At 42.6% G+C, this 21,891-nt stretch overlaps 2 protein-coding genes across 2 annotated transcripts in view; both read right to left on the bottom strand.

Annotated features, from left to right (window-relative positions):
- The window catches only part of LOC123786522 (paraneoplastic antigen Ma6F-like), a 159,904-nt gene that overhangs the window by 5,885 nt on the left and 132,128 nt on the right, over positions 1–21,891 (bottom strand). The window lies entirely within an intron of this gene.
- On the bottom strand, positions 6,826–8,832 carry LOC148106794 (PWWP domain-containing DNA repair factor 3B-like). The gene has a single exon (XM_087860347.1). It carries the CDS (start codon positions 8,830–8,832, stop codon positions 6,826–6,828), a length of 2,007 nt encoding a protein of 668 aa, XP_087716473.1.

Here is a 21,891-nt window from a genome sequence, read left to right as displayed (position 1 = left end):
TGCCTGCCCATCCTTGGAACTCCCTCCTTCTCCTTTGCTTGAGTTCAGTGTGGTGGCAGTGGGCTCCCAGCCTCAGCCCCAGGACCCTTGGTGCCTCCAATACCATTCTCACCTGAGGTCCTCTCATCCGAGGGACCATCTGCCTGCTGACGGCTCCAAATGTTCTGTCTCTGGGTGGGAGCCCATCTCTGAGCTCCACACATGCTCATCAAACTGCCTACTTGGATGTCTCATGGGAATTTCAGAATGAAGATGTCCAAACAGGAGCACTTCGTCCCCCTCCACACACTAGCTTCTTCCCTGGCCTTCCCCCAACGGCTCCGCCTTCCACCTGGTTGCTCCAGGAAAGATGCCAGGATTCTCCCTCCCGCCCTTTGTTCTTCACTCCCAATCTAACCCATTGTGGGATTTGATCAAGTCTAGTTGGTGACTGCTGATCCTCTCCACGTCTCCATGTTTCCTGGCCCCATCTCCTGCTCTCCCAGCCTCCAGTCTGAGCTCTCTGTCTACCTCACTCCCACACGCATGGCAGCCAGAGCAAACTCTTTGCAACACTACCAGACCTCCCGCTCCTCCCAGTGACAAGTCCTCCCTGTGGCTCCCCATCTCCTTAGACTAAGGAAACTCCAAAGTCCCCTCCCTGGCCCACAACCCCTCTCTACCTTCACCCCCAAACCCCAAGGAGCTGGGACCTCCACAGAGTTTTCCAAAGTGGCTGTACCAGCTTGCATTCCCACCAACAGTGTAGGAGGGATCCCCTTTCTCCACATCCTCTCCAGCATTTGTTTCCAGCCTTGTCACTTTTTGCCATTCTAACTGGTGTAAGGTGGTATCTCATTGTGGTTTTGATTTGAATTTCCCTGATGGCTAATGATGTTGGACATTTTTTCATGTGTCTGTTAGCCATTCGTAAGCCCTTCTTTGGAGAAGTGTGTAGTTTTATTTCTCCTTTTCCACATTTGATGCCTTTTATTTCTTTTCCTTGACTAATTGCTCTGCCTAGAATATTCAGTACAATGTTGAATAGAAATGGCAGAAGTCAACATTTTGACTTTTTCGTGGTCTTGGGATACTTTCATTCTTTTTTTTCTTTTTCTTTCTTTCTTTTTCTTTTCTTTTTTTTTTTTTTAGCTCCGCGTTGTTTTTTTCCCCATTATGTTCGGTTAGCCAACATACAGTAAATCGTAAGTTTTTGTTGTAGTGTTCAACAATTCATTAGCTGCATATAACACCCAGTGCTCCTCCCAACACGTGCTCTCCTTAATACCCATCATGGAGTATGGTATTAGCTGTGTGTTCTTCATAAATGCCCATTTTCAAGTTGAGGAAGTTCCCTTCTAATCTTTGTTTTCTGAATGCTTTCTTTTTTTTAAAATTCAGTTAAAATTATTTTTTATTTTTTAATAATAACATTTTTTTATTATTTTATTATTTTATGTTAGTCACCATACAGTACATCCCTAGTTTTTGATGTAGTGTTCCACGATTCATTACTTGTGTATAACACCCAGTACACCATGCAACACATGCCCTCCTTACTACCCATCACTGGCCTATCCCATTCCCCCACCCCCCTCCCCTCTGAAGCCCTCAGTTTGTTTCCCAGAGTCCATAGTGTCTCATGCTTCATTTCCCCTTCTGTTTACACCCCCCCCTTTCTTCTTCCCTTTCTTCTCCTACCGATCTTCCTACTTCTTATGTTCCATAAATGAGTGAAACCATATGATAATTGTTTTTCTCCTCTTGACTTATTTCGCTTAGCATTATCTAATGAAAGAGTATAGGATTTTGTCCCATGCGTTTTCTGCATCATTTTGTGGTAATCATGTGGTTTGTTCCCCCTCATTTTATTGATGTGCTGTATTATATTGATTTTCATAGGTTGAACCACCTTTACATGCTTGTGATAAATCCCACTTTGTCATGATGTATAATCCTTTTAATTAAAATTCTTTTAATCAAGTTAACTGCTGTGTTTGGTGTGCTAGCATAGCTTTTAGCGTTTTTGCATTTATATTTGTAAGGGGTATTGGTCTTTACTTTTCTTGTGGTATCTTAGTCTCACCTTGCTATCAGGGTAAGGTTGGCCTCAGAATGAGTTAGGAAGTTTCCCCCCTCTTCTACTTTTTGGGAAGAGTTTGAGAAGGATTTATAATTCTTCTTTAAGCATTTGGTAGAATTCACCAGTGAAGCCACCAAGTCCTGAGCTTTTCTTTGTTCTGAGGTTCTGGATAATAGATACAATCTCTTTACTTTTTTTTATAGGTTTATTGAGAATTTCTATTTCCTCATGAGTGAGTTTTGTTAGTTTGTTTGTTTCCAGGAAATTGTCCATTTCATCTAACTTGTCTAAATTTTGGTGTGCAATTGTTCATAGCATTCACTTGCTATCTTTTTTTTTTTTTCAATCTCTGTAAGGCCGATAGTAACGTCCCCACTTTCATTTCTGATTTTAGTAATCTGACTCTTCTCTCCTTTCTTAGTATAGAATCAGTACTGCTTTTTCTTTTCTTATATTGTAAAGAGATAGCAGCTTCATAGGCCTCCATGTGCACCTTCCCATATAATGTCACTTGTGCTAATATGAAGATTCTGCCACCTACCAAGTATATTATTGCCAACTATATATTGAGAGCCTGGAGGGAAAAAAAGAACAACAACAAACTCCTGGATGATCCACAGAACCATTGGATTTCCTGTCAGATTAAAATGAGGCAGAACTATTATTATCTAGACTTCAGAAGCCCTTTTATAAGCAGAGAACTCATATTCAATATATTTTTTTTCAAATGCAGGTATTCTCCTTACCACAGTGCACATTTACCTTGGTAAATAGACACAGGTTTTTGGGAAAGGGTTGGCTGGGTTTTTCTGACCTCCACCTTAATCAAAGGGCTCTGGGCCCATGGGCTGACTTAGACCTGGACACTTGCTGGGGAACTACAGTTTTCCACCACAGTTGCTAGCATCAGCTTTCTGCTTGCCGGCTCTCTCTCTCTCTCTCTCTCTCTCTCTCCTCTCTCTCTCTCTCTTTTTTTTCCCCTTAGGAGAATCAAGTAATACCCGAGTCAGCTGCGCATACATCCAGACCCTAGAACACTATTACCTACTATCTATGCTATCTATATTGCCACAGATTCTGGTCGGTCAAATGAGACTGACCCCACCCTGGCCTTGCTGCCCAGTATGGTAATGATGCCCACCTTGCTCCTGGTAGTTTTGTGCCACCATTGGGACCCTGTCTTTTGAGAATCCTGTCATCTCCCTTGATTGCCAGTTCCATGCCAGCGTCGCTTGCTTCCAGCAATGGCTTGCAGAAGAGAGTCAGTACTGATCTCTTCAAAGATGCCAGTGCCACCTCACCAGCACATTTCCTTGAGTAGTGATTTCTCTGCCCTCCAAAAAAACAGAGGCTGGAGGTAGGACGTCCGATCTCACATTATAAATCATACCTAAAAACCTACTCCCTTGGACCTTCTCGCCAATTCCTCAACTTTCTCTGCCTAGGAAGCTCCAGTATTTCCATGTCATTTACTGTAGACTGTTGTTGTCCACGCTGATATAATATGCAAATTGGGCTGCTGGGTTGGCCTCTTATTTAAGGACACCAAACCCCGAGTCACAGCTCTGTGCTCCCACGTTAATAAGTTCTCCCCATACTGACTTATATTCTGTTCCCTGTCTTGCAGGTCCAACGTTCTCAAAATCCATTGGCACGTATATTATCTCACTTCATGCAAGTACATATGAGCCAGGTCCTACAGTTTCTTCTGAAGGTGAGGCAATTCCCATCCAAACAAAACTGTGTTTTTTTCTTGTGCTGTGATCTTACCTAGTCTTACCTACCATTGTTATTAGTCCGATAGTACTGGAAGTTAGCAGAGATTAATGTTGAATAAGGCAAGCAACATCTGTTTAGGTAGCTGCCTTAGATGAGGTCTTTGCAGGGTCTCCAGGAACAAGGAAGCTTCTCCAGTAGCAAGAGTTAGGGGGCCGCTAATGCCCGGGTGAGGTTTCAGGGGACTCTGGGTATTCAGTGTTCTCATGCTCATCACCTTAGTGTGTCTCGGGGTTCCACTTTTTCTTTGTCAGATCCACACATAAGTATGGAGACCTGTAAATTCTGTGCATGCCATCTCCGTGCAGCTCTGCCAACCAACAATTAGGGTGAGGGCCTGATGTTCCACCATCTGCCTTGTGACCGGAGGAGAGGAGGTCTCCTTAATCCAGTAGGTGAGGGTGGGTGACAGGTTGGGCTATCCCATCAGACACACACACCCATGATAGAGAACCAGTTTAGGGCCATCTTAGAGCCACCTTAACAACTGCTCAGGCTGGAAGGTATCTCAGAGTCTACACAGCCAGCCCCCCAAATCCAGCTGCACACCCCGAATGTGATCCTGGTTCAAGTGGAGGAGAAGAGATGTGTGTCCTAGGCATGTCCGCCCTCTTCAGTGAATGCCTCAGGCATAAATGACACCCCCAGGAGAGACCAGTTCCTCTCCCTTCACCCCAAACCAAGGGATACCCACAATCCCACAAGTATGGGAAAATTGGGCGTTCTGGTTTCACATGTAGGCCATCAATCCATGATGCCGATCAATATTTCTCACTAAGAATGTGAAGTAGTGCATCACAGTCATCTTAGAAATTAGATTGTCACCTGGGTCCCAAGATTGTCATCTTCTTTCTATGGCACCTGAAATTTATCCTCAGATCAGAGTCTTAAACCACATCTTACTTGCTCTACCGACTCACCAATGCTATGGATGGATGGATGGATGGAAGGATGGATGGATGGATGGATGGATGGATGGATGGATGGATAAGGTAGTGAAGAAAATGTTAGAATGTAGAGCCAGATACAGCCATGTGAAAAGGCTGAAGTTGAGTGATATATTTGATTCAGAGAGATGCAATGTTTATGGAAGAACTAAAGTGTGATGTTCCAGTGTACAAGGTCCACATAGAGCATGGAGATGGTGTGTTTCCAAGTACTTTTCAGGACCATGAGGATGTCATGTGGATTAGCCCAGGCAGAATGCCTCAGGAGTCATTGGTGTCTCTCAGGCAGAGTCGAAAGAAGGTTCTGATGGGCCTGAAGCTTACACAGTTCGGAAGGCCCTCTTCTGGAATTATGAAAACAAGCATGAAAGTGAGTATTTATTTAGGATGAGAAGAAAATTCATAATGAACTTTAAAAGATGATGACTAAATCACTGAAATTCCAGAATAGTATGTGTGTGCGCACACACACACACGCGCGCACACGTATGTATATGTATATGCATATATCATATATACATATTTAGAGACACCAGCTACGTAGTTGTACAAAGTATGATGAAGCAGAAGTTCAAGGTGAAAGATAACAATAGTTTTATTGTGAATCAAAACAGCTAACTCTTGCAAATTTTACACACACACACACACAAATCACACGGCCATATGAACACACAGCATGGGCCTGTGAGTGACAGTTGACACCCTCTAAGAATAAAAATGCACTCAGGTTCATGTTAAACCTTTAGTGTTTATTTTCACATCGAGTTTTAAAAGTATACTAGCTTTTCTGAATTCTTTTTTCCCTCAGAAAATCTTGTTTCAAGTTAGGATAACAATTCACGGGCTTCAGAATTTTAGTTAGATATGTTTCATTGTATTCTGACAACAGCCATATTTAGCCAAATGGAGGATTTTCTGTTGCCCATTTCTGAGTTCCGAGATCCTCGTCCGTCTGTTGCTCAAGCAGCCTGGAATGACTTACCAGCCTGCATTTATAACTGCTGGAACCTGTCAGGGCTAGTCAGTGAGTAAGTCAAAAGAGAAAGCTTGCTTGGTTTGAGACAAATGACTGTGTTTTCAGGGATACAGGTCCAGAACAAAGTGCATGCTTCCTTACAATTTGTGCCACTTTAGATGGGCTCCTAGCAGTGAGCTTGGGTTCCTAGGTCTAAAATAGCTAAACTATGCATATGATTACTCTAGTTGTCTTCCACATGGGGATAAACCACTATATGTAAAGCATCCAGTCAGTTAGGAACACAGCCAAGAGCCTGTCTGTTTTAGGAAACCATTTAGCCATTGAACAAGCTACTTCCCAAATCGAGTCTTAGGGAAGCGTAGAGTTAACAATCTTGCACAGGCTGACAAAATGTTTACTGCACGTTGAGATTTCGTTCATCCACATGTGGACTACATGCAGATGACCCATTAACTTTGGATTCCAGACTGCTTTTCCAGGAACCATTCGAAGGCAGTGGCAATACATAGAAAACATCTCTGCTGTTGGCTTCACCCCTCAGGGCTACTTTTCCAGACAAAGAAGCATGGCAGATCAAAGTCAGGAATTATCTTAAGAAGGAATCCAATCAATTATACTGAGGCAGCGCCAAAAGCATAAGAAATCCATGGGATGTTTCTGTAAGCGTCTATCTTAGATTTTAAAAAACGATTGTCGGTTCTTGTCTGACACCAGGGGTCTTTCATGTAATAAAAGAATGTGCGTCGTATATTAAAATATGAAGTACTGTCAAAAGCAACGTTATGAAAACATCTGGACAATTACACATCCAAGCAAGGAGAGGGAAGTACAGCTGCTTGCAGTGTTTTAACAAATCAGTTTGTGAAGCGCTTGGGAACCGGAAATGATGATGGCCATGCTACCCATAAGTGCTAGAGATGGATCCAAAATGAATCCAGCATGTTCCCGGGGTCTCAAATTTACAGAACACATTTACATGCCACAGAGAATGGAAGGATCACACGTTTCATACAGGCAGGGTAATGAGAGGTCTCCCTGTTAAAGTGTGGGCACAGGAGGAGTTATTTAGCTTTGCCCCTCGTTGCTGATCTCTTTCTCATTTCCTTTAGGATATTTTTATCAAATAGCTCTTTTTCCCGGTAATGCACAGGTGGCCCCTGTAGGTACTTTTGTTCTGCCTCCTTGTAACCTAACCCTTCAAGTGCAGCAATTGAACAAATGATTGCTTCTGGCAGAAGAACTTCCAGAACAAAACTCACTTTGTCATCCCTTGCCAGAGTCAGCATTTTCTTGTCTATCTGCTTGTAGATTTCTTGTAAATGTCTTACCACAACATCCAACTGGTCTTCATCCTCCAGGTATGTTTCAATGCAGATCACGTACCTGCTTGAATTCAGAAATGATGCCAGCCACCTGGACTGTTTCCTGCCTTTGACAATGTCCAGAAGATGGTGATCGGCTCCCTTTCTTTTCACGATGAAGTCCACTAGCTTCTGGTTGGCTCGGTCCCGAGCAGCCCTCATCCGGTCAGGGAGAATCTTCTTGCGGGGCCTCTTTCCGCCCAGGGAGGCCTCCTCCTCAGAATCTTCCAGGTCGGCATAATCCACCTTTGGGAAATCAATCTCCACATCCCCGTCTTGGATGGCTTTCCTAATTGGGTAACTGATGTCAGCAGCGTAATAGTCCAGGAAAGAGCCTGCAAAAGACCCGCGACTGAGCCCTTCTCTGTAGTGGGAAATCAGGGAGAAACACCAGTTCACACTTTGCTCGTACACTTTCCTGGCTCTCTTCATTAGTTTTTCTTTCTCTTTACAGTCCAGATGCTTTAATCTTCGAAGAGGAACTCGAATGCCACTCATTTCACAGTGCATGTTTGCCTCAATCAAAAGCACCCTTGCAGTCTGCTCTGTTTGGCTGACACTCTTTACCACTGCTGGCCAAAATGGGTGATTTTGAAATTTAAACCAGACCATCATTCCTCCTTCAATGGGACAAGGCTCCTGTGGAAAAGCCATGCTTGTTGGTTGTCCCATTTCCTTGCCGACATCCTTTTTAATAGCAGTGGTGGGGTTAACAGCCTTTGAGTTGACTGAAGACTGAAGTTCCTGCCGCCCTTTTTCAAACTCTGGTACCTGCAGCTTCCTTTTTCTATTTGCCAGACGGAGTGAATAACGCCGCCTCAGGTTAGGGGCGCTGGAGGATGCTGCCACACCTTCCAAGCCTGGCTTCCAGGGACCCTCTCCATGATCCTCAACATTCCTGGAGAAGGCAGAGCATTCAGAGGAGACAGCCAGGGTCTTTGGGTAGGTGTCATGTGCCTCTTCTTTTAGAGCCTTGGGTACAGTGAGGTTGAAACCTGGTGGCAGAGGTGGAAGGACGCTTCCATCTTTAGCACCTGTACCCTCCTTGACTGTGCAGTGCAAGGACCTAACTCCTGAGGTGTCCCTCTTTTCCTTGCCCTCTTTCTCATAACCATCTTCTGAAAGTGACGGGAAGTTTGGGTACATCCTGCAGCTTTGTGAGGACTCTGCTTGCATTCTCCTTGGAATAGGAGTGACGGTTCTGTGTGCCTGTGTTTGACCACCGTCTGGGGCGCCCTCACTCTGTGAACATGCCAGCAGCGATTTGAGGTTTTTGCTTCTCCTAAGACTCCTCAGTAAGTTCCCTTTGGGCTTCCGGTACTTTTTACGAGATCGCTTTTGTGGTCTCCTTTGGGATGGTGTAGTGGTCTTTGGTTCATCTGATGCTCTTGCTGGACCCGAACTTGGTCTCTCATTCAGAATCTCCAGGGCCACTGTAAGAGCGCTTCTGTAGGGCACTTCCTGTCCTGGTGGGACACTGGCCTTCGACTCAGCTGTCAGCAAGGAGGTAATGTATTCAATTTGAGACTCATTTAGGATCTTTATGTCTGTGCTTTTCACTTCAATTTTTTCATCTACTGAGAGTATTTCAACTTCTAGAGAAAGTGCCCCTTTCCTCTTATTTTTTGGTGAGATCCTAGATCTGGACAAAACCTTTGCTGGCCAAAAGTGGCCTTTCCAATTGCATAGGACATACTCAGCATCCATTATGATTTGAGTTTCCTCTCAAGAGGTAACTAATAGAGGTCGAGAGGTCTAGCCATCACATCCACCGGCACGGCAGGTCTTCCCTAAAACAATGTTCTTCACCACACCTTTTTGGCCTAGGACCACAAAGGGTTTACAGTTTGTGTGGCCCGTCCTTCTTCACCTGAATCTCCCAGGGTCGCTGGAACTTGTGTTTTGAATGGACTATGCTGGAGAATACTGGAATGTGGAAAAGGAAAAGAGGAAAAGTATTAGGAGAAAAAAATTCGTTTTGTGAAAGTGGAAGAACATTGGTCAATGAGAACTGATAAGAGATAAAACAAAGAAATATGAAGAGTGTGTATCAGGCAGGGGGTAAATACATGGCAAGTATCGGGGGAAAATACAAAAGATACCAGAGGAGTTTTATAACCCTCCAAATCCAACTTCTTGCCCTGCTTGTTACTACTGCGTATTAAAGAGAATCTGTATGGGGAGGTGGGTGTCATTTTCCAGATCTCATTTGTGTTATTGGACATTCTGTGCCCTTTGTGCTCCCTGGGGCTCATCCTGGGGGAATGCTTCAGTTTTTATTTTCTGGGGCTGCTAATGCCACCCTGTGCACCCAAGGAAGCCAGAGGCGATTTCCAGCCTACAGACACTGAATGTCAGCACAATGTTGTGCTAAGAGCATGAACTTAGAATCCAGAGGCTCGCGAAGGTCATCATGGTGGTTACTGGTACCATCCTTCATAAGGATTGCTGCAGGCATGGGCCATTGGGTGTGACCTGCACTTTTTCATTTCTCTATGGCAGTTTAAAAGGCTGTTCCCCGTGCCCCCAGCACAAATTTGTGTAAAGAAGTGGCCGTAGAGCGAGGAGCAAAATAAACCACACTCCAAATGTCAACATGAAACGACTGCAAATGAAATGTTTAGTAAAATAAGAACGTCTTACAGAACACCACGTAGATCTGGGGAGGCGAGTTTCTGTGAGCTGCATCTGTTGATTCACACACTCTAACTGCTTGTCCGGCAGACCCTTTACTCTGCTCTGTGCTTCTGAAGTGCACTGTCCTTCCAGGGATCAAACGACATCAAATGTAGATACCCAGGACCTACTACGTCCCTCTAATGTTAATCTAGAAAATCAGAAAAGCAGATGGGAAATTAAGCCAACAAAATGGGGATGGATTCATCATTTTCCCTTCCTCAACTCTGGAATGCAGGCCATTCTGAAACAGAAATGTTAGTTAAATCTCATTTATAATGTAGACATGTCTATCTGCCTCCTGCTTTTGCATTTCAAAAATATTTCCACATTAAGCTGGTTAGTTTAGGCTAGTCCTCCTATTTCAGAACCGTGGGAACTACTGCTTTCATAACAGTCCTTTTGTCTGTCTTGGATGCATTGATTTAATAGTAGCAGCTTGTGTATGTGTGTGTGTGTGTGTGTGTGTGTGTGTGTGTGTGTAACAAAAATGGGGTCTATAATGTAACTGTGTTTTGGTGTTTCTCAAGTAACATTAAATGGGTTTGTGGAGAACATAAAATGGGTAAAGAGTTATATACAGGAGGCAATACATCATAGATGCTTACTGTCAATATGATGGTATATGGGCTTGTCACACATTTCCCATGCGTCCATAGGAACACGCCTGCACATATTACCTAGGACTACATTTCTTCACTCAAGAGCATATTTGATCACCGTTACAGGTGAATGCTGATTTTTTGCATCATTTTTGTGAATCTCTTTACAATGTGGTTTCTCTGACATTTAAAAACTTTATTTAAATACATTTTAAACATTCAGATGTGTGTAATGCAGAAAACGCAATTGTTCTCTCAATCCCTCTCCCCACTCCCCAAAGAAATACCCTGTTAATGGGTTCTACTTTTCTGTATACACTGTTCAAATATGTGTTATAATTCGCTCACAGATTTTAGCTCATCCATTATCAGTTTCAAATGGGAAGTTTCATAATACAGAATATTATTTCCCTAATAAATGCATGTATGCACAACTTTGTTCACACATACTCATAGGTATAATATGGAATAATGTATGATGATTAACTATACGTACTTTGGGCATAGCCCGCACAAACTTTTTCTTTCCAGAGTGTATGATCATGCAGGTATTGTGTCCTTTGCTTTAGAGAACTCAGTGTGCTGGCGCTCAGAACACAGGTGTCATGTGAGGACACAGACAGGACAAAAGGGAGAAGGAAAAACAGGTGACTCAGCCAACTGCAGCCTCTCTGCAGCAGGACCTGCCAGCCCCTCATACAGAACAGGAGTGCCTGAGTCACCTCAACTCCAACCAGATAGCTACCCATCCCCAAGACACACACACACACACACACACACACACACACACACACACACACACAGATATACACACACTCAGAGTGATGACGTTAGAGACCCAGGATGCCTGGTATTGATGCATATAATCCATGCTTTCTGCTCTACACACGCAAGCAGATGTTTCTGCTTCCAGTGCAGATGTTATTTTCAGCTCCTTTCAGTTCCTTATTTTGAAAACACACATGGAAAATCCAAAATGTTGTTTAAAGTTATAAAGTAGGAAAAATGTTAAGCATCAGTCATCTGATCACCTAGGAGGAATGCTAACTGCAAATACATGGGTCCATAGACTCCAGCATTTTTTATTCTGTTTATACGTATTTTCTGTAGGATATTAAAAAGGGTTTTAAAAACCATACCACCTATTTGAAAATTCTCTCCTATTCACATTTGTGTACATCTGTTCAACTATGAAACACTCTAATGGAGTAACTTTCAGCGGGCAACCAAAATATCAATGGCAGTTATTTTTCTGATTACCCAAAGCAATGCATCCTTGAGAGAGGCAATCAGAAGGGAAGGGTGTTAAATGAAAATATTAAATCCTACATGTCCCTCTCACCATATGCTTTGGCCCATTGTCCAAATAGCTTCCGTTAAGGGTTGGTACATAATATTGCAGATGATTTTCTTTTAATCTTTCGTACTAACAGGAGCACAGCTCTCTTCTTTCCCTCTAACGATGTATACAGGTGGGTGTATAGACAGACAGATGACAGATAGAGATAATGATATATAAATGTTGATCCTCTTTTGCACACCAGGAGGAATGTATTAAAAATAGAACCTTGAATGACACTAAAGTAACTTTTAAAGTAACCCCCAATCCTGAGAGGGCTTGGATATGAAAATATATCCAGAATTTTAGTTTACAGTTATATCAAACATGCCTGCCCAGTGAAAATAAATAGAATAAAACAGAAGGGGGGAGGGACGCCTGGGTGGCTCAGTCAGTTAAGCGTCTGCCTTCGGCTCAGGTCATGATCCCAGGGTCCTGGGATTGAGTCCTGCGTCTGGGCCCCTTGCTCAGTGGGGAGCCTGCTTCTCCCTCTCCCTCTGCCCCTCCCCCTGCTTGTGCGCTCTCTCTCTCTGACAAATAATAAAAATCTTAAAAAAAAAAAAAAAACCAGAAGGGGAGTGGTATAAATAGCAACTCCACAATCTATAACTTCACAATCAGTTCCAGACCCATCAAGAAATAGAACCCTCAGATGGACCAGCTTCAACTTTTAAGTCCTGGTATAACTTTTGTTCTATTCCATTTGCTCTTTGGTTAAGAAATGAAAGAACTTGACGGAAATGAATATTTATTTCTCCAATCAATGGCCATGAGTTTTGGAAGAATTATTTTGGAAGCTTTATTCTTTAACTCTTTTCCCCAGTGAGAGCTGTAATCACTTCCAAAGACAGAAGAAAACAATCTTCTGAAGGTGTTGTCTCCAAATAAGGGCACTTTCCTTGATATGACTCCTGTACACCCCCACTCCCCGGAGGCAGGAGTTCTCTCATCTTTACCCCAACACCCCCTCATTCCTTCCCTACAATTACTGCTTATTTTTTGGAGGTTTTTGGGGGTTTGTTTGTTTGTTTGTTTGAGAGGCAGAAGGGAGGGAGGGGCATAGGGAGAGGGAGAGAGAGAATCTTAAGCAGGCTCCACGCCTGGTGTGGAGCCCGACGCAGGGCTCAATCTCACAACTCTGATATCACAACGTGAGCCAAAATCAAGAGTGGGACGCTCAACCGGCTGAGCCACTCAGGCACCCCTTGGAACTTCTTCTTCTTCTTCTTCTTCTTTTTAAGATTTTATTTATTTCTTAGAGAGAGAGAGAGAATGCACAAGTAGGGGGGAAGGGGAAGAGGCAGAGGGAGAAGCAGGCTCCCCACTGAGCAGAGAGCCCGACGAGGGGCTTGATCCCAGGACTCTGGGATCATGGCTGAGCCGAAAACAGACGCTTCACTGACTGAGCCACCCAGGCACCGCTCCCCTCCCCCCTTTGGAGCTTCTTTTAAGCTGTAGGTTTTGTGACTTTAAACTGTCCCCAAAACATGTATTTCCATAAATGGACAAGTTGACAGTTCCCCCCTTTTTATTATAAAGGCACATTTTACATAATTTCAGTTATAAAGGGAAATACATTCTTGTGTATTTTTGCACCTTTCCAGTGCCAGATGAGTTCAGCATGGACTTTCACATGTAAAAGTTTTTAAGCTTTCATTGGGTTTGAGTTCCATTTGTAGGATAACCGAATGGGAATTGATATCATCAAACCTTTCCCTTACGTTGTTCACTAGTTTCATAAATTCATAGAGGTCATGCCTACTTGGAAATGTGGGCTATTTTTGTACAAACATTCAAACGGCAGATATTACAAACTGAAAAATCATGAACTGCCCTCAGTTTTTTCAAAGAAGTGAAAAAATTAGGCTTTGCTTCTCACCTACAAGTGATCAACTACAACACTAAATACACATACACCTTCAAATTGCCAAGCTCTGACTCCCAATTTTTCCTTAACAAAGAAGGAACCACAGCAGCTACTCTTGCAGGCACACACCATCAAGAGCTATCTACTCAGAGAAGTAGAAGCATGAGTGCTTGAGCAAAGAACTATACAAAGGTCAAGGTTTCCCTCAAGGCCTTATTTTCAGACTAGAGTGACTTCTCTCCCGTGCCTTTAGCAAACTTAGGTGGTTTGTCCCACCAAGTAGGCCAACTTTCTTCCAAAGATGCTCTGTTACCCCTCCAGTCCCTATTACCTGCCACAGGGAGACCTCCACTACCGTCTATAACACTAATGAAATCATGCACGGCATTAGGGTTGAAAAAGTCAAGGACAGCCTCCTCTTTCCTGCAGGTGAGACCTCCATAGTTACTAATACCCAGGCGAGTGGACGAGGTGTGTATTTTAGAACGTACTGATTTCCCTGTGCTGTGCACAAGGAGAAAAAGGAGCCCTCGTTCACAAGATAAGTCATTGCATCGTAGCATGTCACAACAACATTGGATGTAAGCCAGATGCTTGCTACCCATGGGTAAAGATTAACAAACCTATAATCTAAGCCAACAAGGGCACGTTATGTCTCCAACACAAAGACTGATGCAGACCTTCATGTACTGACTCAGGAAAAAAAATTCAAACAAAAAAGTCTAACTAGAGACCAATTAAGCACAAATAATATGCTTTACTTTGTAAAGCACACATTCACATGGAGAACAACGGTATATACTTCGTCTTAGGATACAAAAGACGTGTAAATGCAAGAGAAAAGTCTAGAATGGTACACAGAAATGTCATGGCATTGTTCCACTGAAAAGAGAAGAAGAAAAAGGATGGAAGTGTGTGGTGAATGAGGGTAGACATCATCATTTTTCAAATGTTTTAAAATATTACAGGGAGGACACATTTATGTGTAAATAGTCACCAAAACCTTACTTTACAACGATTCTAAGGAGATATGAAATGAAATACTGGATGTAAGTGAATAAAAAAGGAGGCAAGCAAAACGGTACCACACCATTGCATAGAAAGCAATGAGAATAGAGTTGAAACGTCTTTGAGGTATAGTTTACATGGATCAAAGGAAATACTCATTATTAAAATGCATATATTTAACCACATAAGAGATATTGTATTGCAGTCCAAGAAGAGAGAAGGGCTGCTGAATGTATGAAGAAACAATAGCCAACAACATTCCAAAATAAAGAAAAATATCAGGTGGTATATCGATGTGCCAAACTGCAAGCATAATACATTTCCTCCCTTCCCACTCCCTACACACACACACACACACACACACACACACACACACACACACACACACTTACAAACAGGTCTAGGCTCATCATAGTAAAACTTCTAGAAACCAAAGGGAAAAGAACGGCCTTAAAAGCAAAGAGCGAAAAACAAACATGACTAACAGGCAATACTCTCTTATTATTTTAATCAGAGAGAACTTGACAGAATTATCTGGAGACCAAAAAAGAAAAGAAAAGAAAAAAAAAAAAAAGGAACAGTGAGACAAGAGTGCCATGATAGGAAGTGTAGGCACTTGCAATTCTGGAGAAACCAAGGGACGACATGGTGGTTCTGAGAAGCCATGTCCTCTGAGGAGGAGACCTCAGAGCTCGGGCTCAGACTTTGTCTTTTAGAGATGTTTCTTAGTTCGTGCGCGTGTCACCTACTCGGAGTGAGCACAATATTATCCCTTAGGTTACACAGAGTAACATTAGATCTTCCAATCCTACCCATTTGCTGACTTCAAATTTTCTCTCTCACATCGTACACAGAATAACTTTACTATAAGTAGGTGTAAATGAGTAAACTTACATCTTTAAGGGTTCATGGGACAATCATTAAGCAGAGGTACACGATGAGAAATATTTGGGGATCTCTGCTTTCAAGAACTCAGGTAACAATGCCCTCGTGCAATGGTGTCACCTTAGGACAGCAAAATGGGGCTGGGGTGTGACAGGTTATTCAATCACCTTAGCCCCCCACAAGAGGAGCTGCCATCCTCTCTTATAAAACAGGAGGCATTAGAGCTCTTAATGTCCAACTAGAGACCACACACCAGCAATACACACACACACACACACACACACACACACACACACACACACAATGACTCACATTGATAGCAGACACCGACTAGTCTCGATGATTCTACAGTTACTCCATCTCTCCAGTCTGTAAATATCCTTGTTAAATGTTTCTGCCTCCAGGAAAGAATGGCTTACCCCAGTTGTCATGGAAACCAGAATGTCATCAAAATGTTCTCCCTGATGTTAGCTTTCTATGGAAACCAGGAAGTACTAATACATCCTCAGATGCAGAGCATTGATCTCACTCTCAGTCAATTACACCCTGACCAATCCAACCAATGAATGAATGGATGGATGGATGGATGAGTGAGTGAATGAATGAATGAAATATTGGAGACAGTACCCGATGTTCTCAGAAAAGGCATTGAGGGCAGGGGGGTTTTTGCAAAATGGATTATGGAGGAAATAAAGTAGAAAGATAACAGCTTCTGTTTTCCCTTCACACGCAGGCGTGCGTGTGCACGCGCGCACACACACACACACCACTTAGGATCCAGGTCCTGTTAAGGACCACCTTTCAACCTGCTGGGCCACATGAGGACAGGTGTGTTTGTGTAGGTGGGATCCAAGGACTCTCGGTCAATTTAAAATGACCCAAGAGGTGAAACTGTGTGAGGCTATAGGACATGGATGTCAGTGGAAGGCAAACTAGAAACTCAGGTTGCGGCAGGACCAAATGACCCTGAGTTTACACTTGGACAAATATGTATTGACAGGGTTTTCAGGACACCAGTGGTTCCTGAGAAGAGAGACAACTCCCCAAAATGTCTTCGATCTAGGACAATAGGGAGATAGAGATGAACCTCTCACATTTGGGATCCGTGCTCAGCATGTACTGCTGCAACCACACTGACAATGAATACTATGCTCAGCGATAGGGCTCCTATCATCAGGGCACACAGCACACACTTCCTCTCTCACAGTCATTTACATTAGGGGACAGAGCTGCCCTGTGATGCGGCTCTTCCTCCTGTTAATGAGCTCCAGGCAACTCTTCTGTGGCCAGTCCTGGGCAGTGATGTGCTGGAAACAGGTCTTTGGGGGGGGGGGAGAGTGCAGTTCCAATTTCCAGGGTTTTCCTATTTCCCATGACATAAATACTCCCATTATGGCCGACTGCAGGCCACCGACATGATGTCACTGAAGGCTGATTTGGCAAGTGATGCCCCAGATCAGCCCTCATGAGGTGATGGTTCCAGACAGACCCAGCACAGCCCTGGACCCCAGATTCTGGAGCAAGACAAAGCCCTCCCACTCTATATGCAATCCAAGAGAGAAGGGCAGGCTGGACTTCCATATAACTGTGTGCCAACTGAATGAAGGCCTTCACCAGGTTCTTAGTGTAGAGAAGAGGGAGAGAGATATCAAGACCCCCCACGTAGCCTATGTAGGCTTTGGAGAGGGAAAATAGTGGGGTACATCCATGGTCGATCTTTTCAAATCTGAGATGCTTTCTGAAAGACTGGTGCAGGTCTGAGTCTCAGCTCTGCCTCTCCTCAGCTGTGTGACTTTCACGTTGCGCCCTAACATCTCTGTTCCCTAAGTCTCCATTTTTTTCAAATCAGCTAATAGTGTATCTGCTCTCAAAGGGTTGATTAAACTTCATGAAGGAACAGTAGGCTTCGGCAGTGCCCAGTGGTCATTCTGGGAGACCTGGGGGGTGGTCCCTGAGAACCCTCTGGAGGACCAGCGAGGTCTTCTTCTCCCTACTCGGTATCAGTGAATCTGGATTGCTTGGTTGCCTTTCCCTTGAAACAACAGATTGTAAGAGATGAAGTGAAGAAGCAGGTGAGAAAATCCAGGTCTTTCCTATTCAGGTAGGTGTTAAATAGATTTGCAAAACTGTAAAACAATGCCATACTTTTAACACTTTTGTTTGTTTTCCAAAATGTAGTAATTTTTTTCATAAAGCATATTTACATGTAAGCATTAACGGGCTTAATATTATTTTTAAATGAATACATTAAAATGGGAGTGGTTACGTTTTGTTTTGTTTTCAAGATACTTCAACATTTTATTACAGTGGTCTAAGGAGCATTATCTTTAATTAAAATATTTTTATTGAATTGAAATTCACATAACATTTTAAAGTATACCATCCAGTGGCATTAAGTGAATTTGCAATGTTGCAAAACCGCCACCTCTATCTTCTTAACAAAACATTTTCATAAGTTCTAAGGGAAATCTTATACCCATCTTATACCCAGTCACTCCTCACTCCCACCTGCCCCCAACCCCTGGCAACCACAAATCTACTTTCTGTCTTTATGGCTTGGCTTATTCTGAATATTTCATATGAACAGAATCACACAATACGTAACCTTTTGTGTGTGGCTTATTATACATAGAATAATGATTTTAAAGTTCAACTACATGGCAACATTCCCTTTTATGTCTGCATAATATTCTGTTTATTCCACCTTATGTTTATCCCCCATTCCTCTGTTGATAAAAAATTGGGTGGCTCCCACTTTTGGCTGTTTTGAATAGTGCTACTATGAACATACACGTTCATGCGTTTTTTGAATGCCTGTTTCAATTTGGGGGGTGGGGTGGGGATATCTCTACTGCACCATATGCTAATTATATGTTTAAGCTTTTGAGGAACCACCAAACTGTTTTTATTTCTTTTTATTTCTTTTAAAGACTTTATTTATTTATTTGACAGAGAGAGAGAGAGCACGAGCACAAGCGGGGGGAGATGCAGAGAGAGAGAGAGAGAGAGACAGGGACAGGGAGAAGCAGGCTCCCCGCCGAGTAGGGAGCCCACCACGGGGCTGGATCCCAGGACCCCAAGATCATGACCTGAGCCAAAGGCAGATGCTTAACCAACTGCGCCACCTGGGCACCCCTCACCACACTGTTTTTAACAGCGTCTGTACCATTTTAAATTCCCACCAGCAGTGTATAAGGCTTCCAACTTCCCCACATTCTCAACAGCAATTTGTTATTTTCCCCCTAATGTTAGACACCCTAATGGGTGTTAACAGCTATTGTTAGGTTTTGATTTGCAATTCCTGATGACTAATAATGTTGAGCATATTATCATGTGACTGATGGCCATTTGTATATCTTCCTTGCAGAAATATGTATTCAGATCCCTTTCCCATTTTTATTGTTTGCTTTGTCATTTGGTCAGAGTTGTAAGGGTTCTTTATATAATCTGGTTACTAGACTCTCCCCAGACATTTGATTTGCCAATGTTTTCTCCCATCTTGTAGGATATCTTTTCTCTCTCTCTCTCAGTAGTGTCTTCTAATGCAAAAAGATTTTCATTTTGATCAAGACCAACTTACCTATTTTTTTCTTTTGTTGCTTTTGGTCTAATATTTAAGAAACCCAAGGTCACGAAGGTTTACTACTGCGTTTTATTCTATGAGTTTTATAATTTCAGCTCTTATATTTAGGCTTTCTGTGTATGGTGTGACTACAGTGCCCAACTTCATTCATTTGTCTGTGGATATACCATCGTTCCAGAGGCACTTGTTGAAGAGACTATCCTTACCCCTCCTCCCATCCCACTGGACGGTCATCATCAGTTATCCCTCACCCAATACATTGGTGTGCTTACAAGAGCCAATGGAAATGCTGAGCAGTATAAGGAAGGGAATTAGAAGTAAAACATAAGTCACTGGCTTAGCATTAACCTGTTAACTTGAAGTAGTCTGTGTGAAAGCGGGATTGGCCTGAATGAAATATTGAAGCCTTGCCTCCAAATCTTAGATGAAAGAAGTAAAATGTGTGATTAAAAACAGGGCGGGGGGGGGACCCAGAGCTCGTAGCAAATTAAGGGACGTACAAAAAAGTGAAATGTTAAAAGGAAAGATATGGGGGGGGGGGGAGAGGAAGGGAGAAGGACGGAAGCAGATTGTAACCCCCAATTTCAAACTGTGTAGTTTGCCTCAGTGGTGGCATGAAGTATGAATTTCATTTCCTCTGTAAATTTTATCTTTTGTAAAAATTATTCTACCATGAATACTTATTGCTAAGTATAGAAATTAGAAGAAAGACTTAACAGTAGAACTTAAGTTAACTAAGAGTGCTCTGTATTAAATTGTTTTGGAAAGTGCAATGTTCTTTATCAGCTAACCTCTGGAAGGATAACTTGAAAATTCATGAAATCCTCCTGGCACCACTGTAAGAAATCAAAACGTGTTGTAATGATCTATAGATAGGAGTCATCCAGTACCTGTGTTTTTGTGTAGTCGGATGACAACTGAGATGCATCAATTTGATTTCCCCTTAAAAGTTTAATACAGACAAATTCAAGTTTGGTGTTAGAAAAGTCAAAAGATGTTATAACTCAATCTTGGTTATTCATGGAGCAGATACTCCACTAATGTCCTTTTTCCTATTTCTTTCCTGTTTTTCAGATTTTTAATAGTTTTCTAACATCCATGGACTGCATTTGCAAAACAAAGACAGTGGTGTTAGGAAGCCACCAGATGGAGATGTTGAGCTGCCATTGTTAATGACAGTCAGGTCCTCCTTGACAAATACAGTGGTTCCAACTTCAGTGGGGCTGAGAGCAGCCTGGAGAATTTATTTAAAATGCAGATTCCCAGTGCCCACCCACCTAACTGATTGGGCAGGCCTTGGAGTGATCCAAGGAATCTGGACTTTAACACTCTTCTTTCTGTGATTCTGATACAGGTGATCCCATGCACCACACTTTGAGAAACTCTGATGTAAATGGTCATTGAAACCATGGACAAATATGGGGACATTTAGGGAAAGGGTATAAATTGAGAAAAGAACCAAGTAAAACCAAGTCCTGAGGAACGCCATCATGGGAGGGCTCATTTGAAAAAATGGAGCTCTGGGATGCCTGGGTGACTCAGTCGGTTAAGCGTCTGCCTTTGGCTCAGGTCATGATCCCAGGGTCCTGGGATCGAGTCCCACGTCGGGCTCCTTGCTCAGCAGGGAGCCTGTTTCTCCCTCTGCCTACCGCTCCCCCTGCTTGTGCTCTCTCTCTCTCTCTCTCTCTCTGACAACTAAATAAAATCTTTTTTAAAAAGAAAAGAAAGGAAAAGAAAAGAAGGAGCTAGCAATGGTAGTAAGAAGTTGCCAGAATGAAAGGGGATAACAGGAGAGTATGCAGTTATGGAGGCCAAAGGAGAACAGAGAGAATGGAAGGGGAAAAAAAGAAGAGAGGGGTCAACCAGACTGCACAGAGTTTTTTTTGCTTTTATTCAAACTTCTGTTGTCTTCTCTGACTTTTTTTGCAGAAATACTGCCTTAAAGAATAAGAATGCCCTTCTGACATTTGACATACCCTGAATAATTCATATACTTGAAATATACATTTCCCGTTCCAAATCCACGTTTGTTAATGAAACGTTATATTTAATCCTGATGATGAAAATATTCGTTTTTTTCTGCTTTGAAATATATAGCAGGCACTAGTTTGCATTCAAAGTTTGATATTCAGGAAATTGTGTACCAGTGACTAAAAAAACGACCATAATAATGGCAATATAATAATTATTATAACATAATCGCAATTATATAGAATTAATTATGAACATTGATATCATTATACTGTTATTAATATTTGAGTGCTTGCTTTATATTATTGAGTGCCCATAAGGGTTTTTATGCATTATTTCACTTAATTTCATCCAAAATATTATGAGACAAATACTATCGTTATGCCTTTAAGATAGTAAGAAAGTCAGCGAGGCTTAGGGAAGTCGAGAGATTAGCTCAGTGTCTCACAGTCCATAAGTGGGACGGCCTCGTTTAATTTCATGCTGGACTTTCAGTTCGTGCTTTGAGCATTTTTGTGAGTTTCCCTTTAAGAAAACCCAATGTAGTCAAGTTTTACATTAATTTTAGAAAGGCACAGGTTACAGGGACTTCCAGCTCGCCACCTAAATCCTTGCGCTCCTCTTCTTCCTGGGCCCCCATCTAGGCCTCATTTCCCAGCTTTCCTTGCTGTTAGATGTGACTGTGTGACTGAGATCTAGGCAATGGGATGTCAGCGGAAATGATGTGTGCCACTGCCAGGCCTAACTCGTAAAAAACCTCGTACCAGGTGCACCCCTCTACTCTTTTCCCCTTCTAGCAAACTGCAAAGGAGGCCACCTCCGGGGCAAACATGGA

The sequence above is a fragment of the Ursus americanus genome, chromosome X (genome assembly GCF_024610735.1).
Source record: "Ursus americanus isolate L20-20 chromosome X, mUrsAme1.1.p, whole genome shotgun sequence".
In the NCBI taxonomy this organism is placed as follows: domain Eukaryota; kingdom Metazoa; phylum Chordata; class Mammalia; order Carnivora; family Ursidae; genus Ursus; species Ursus americanus.
Note: the sequence above shows the minus strand (reverse complement) of the source record. Positions and strands in the feature narration are given on the sequence as shown.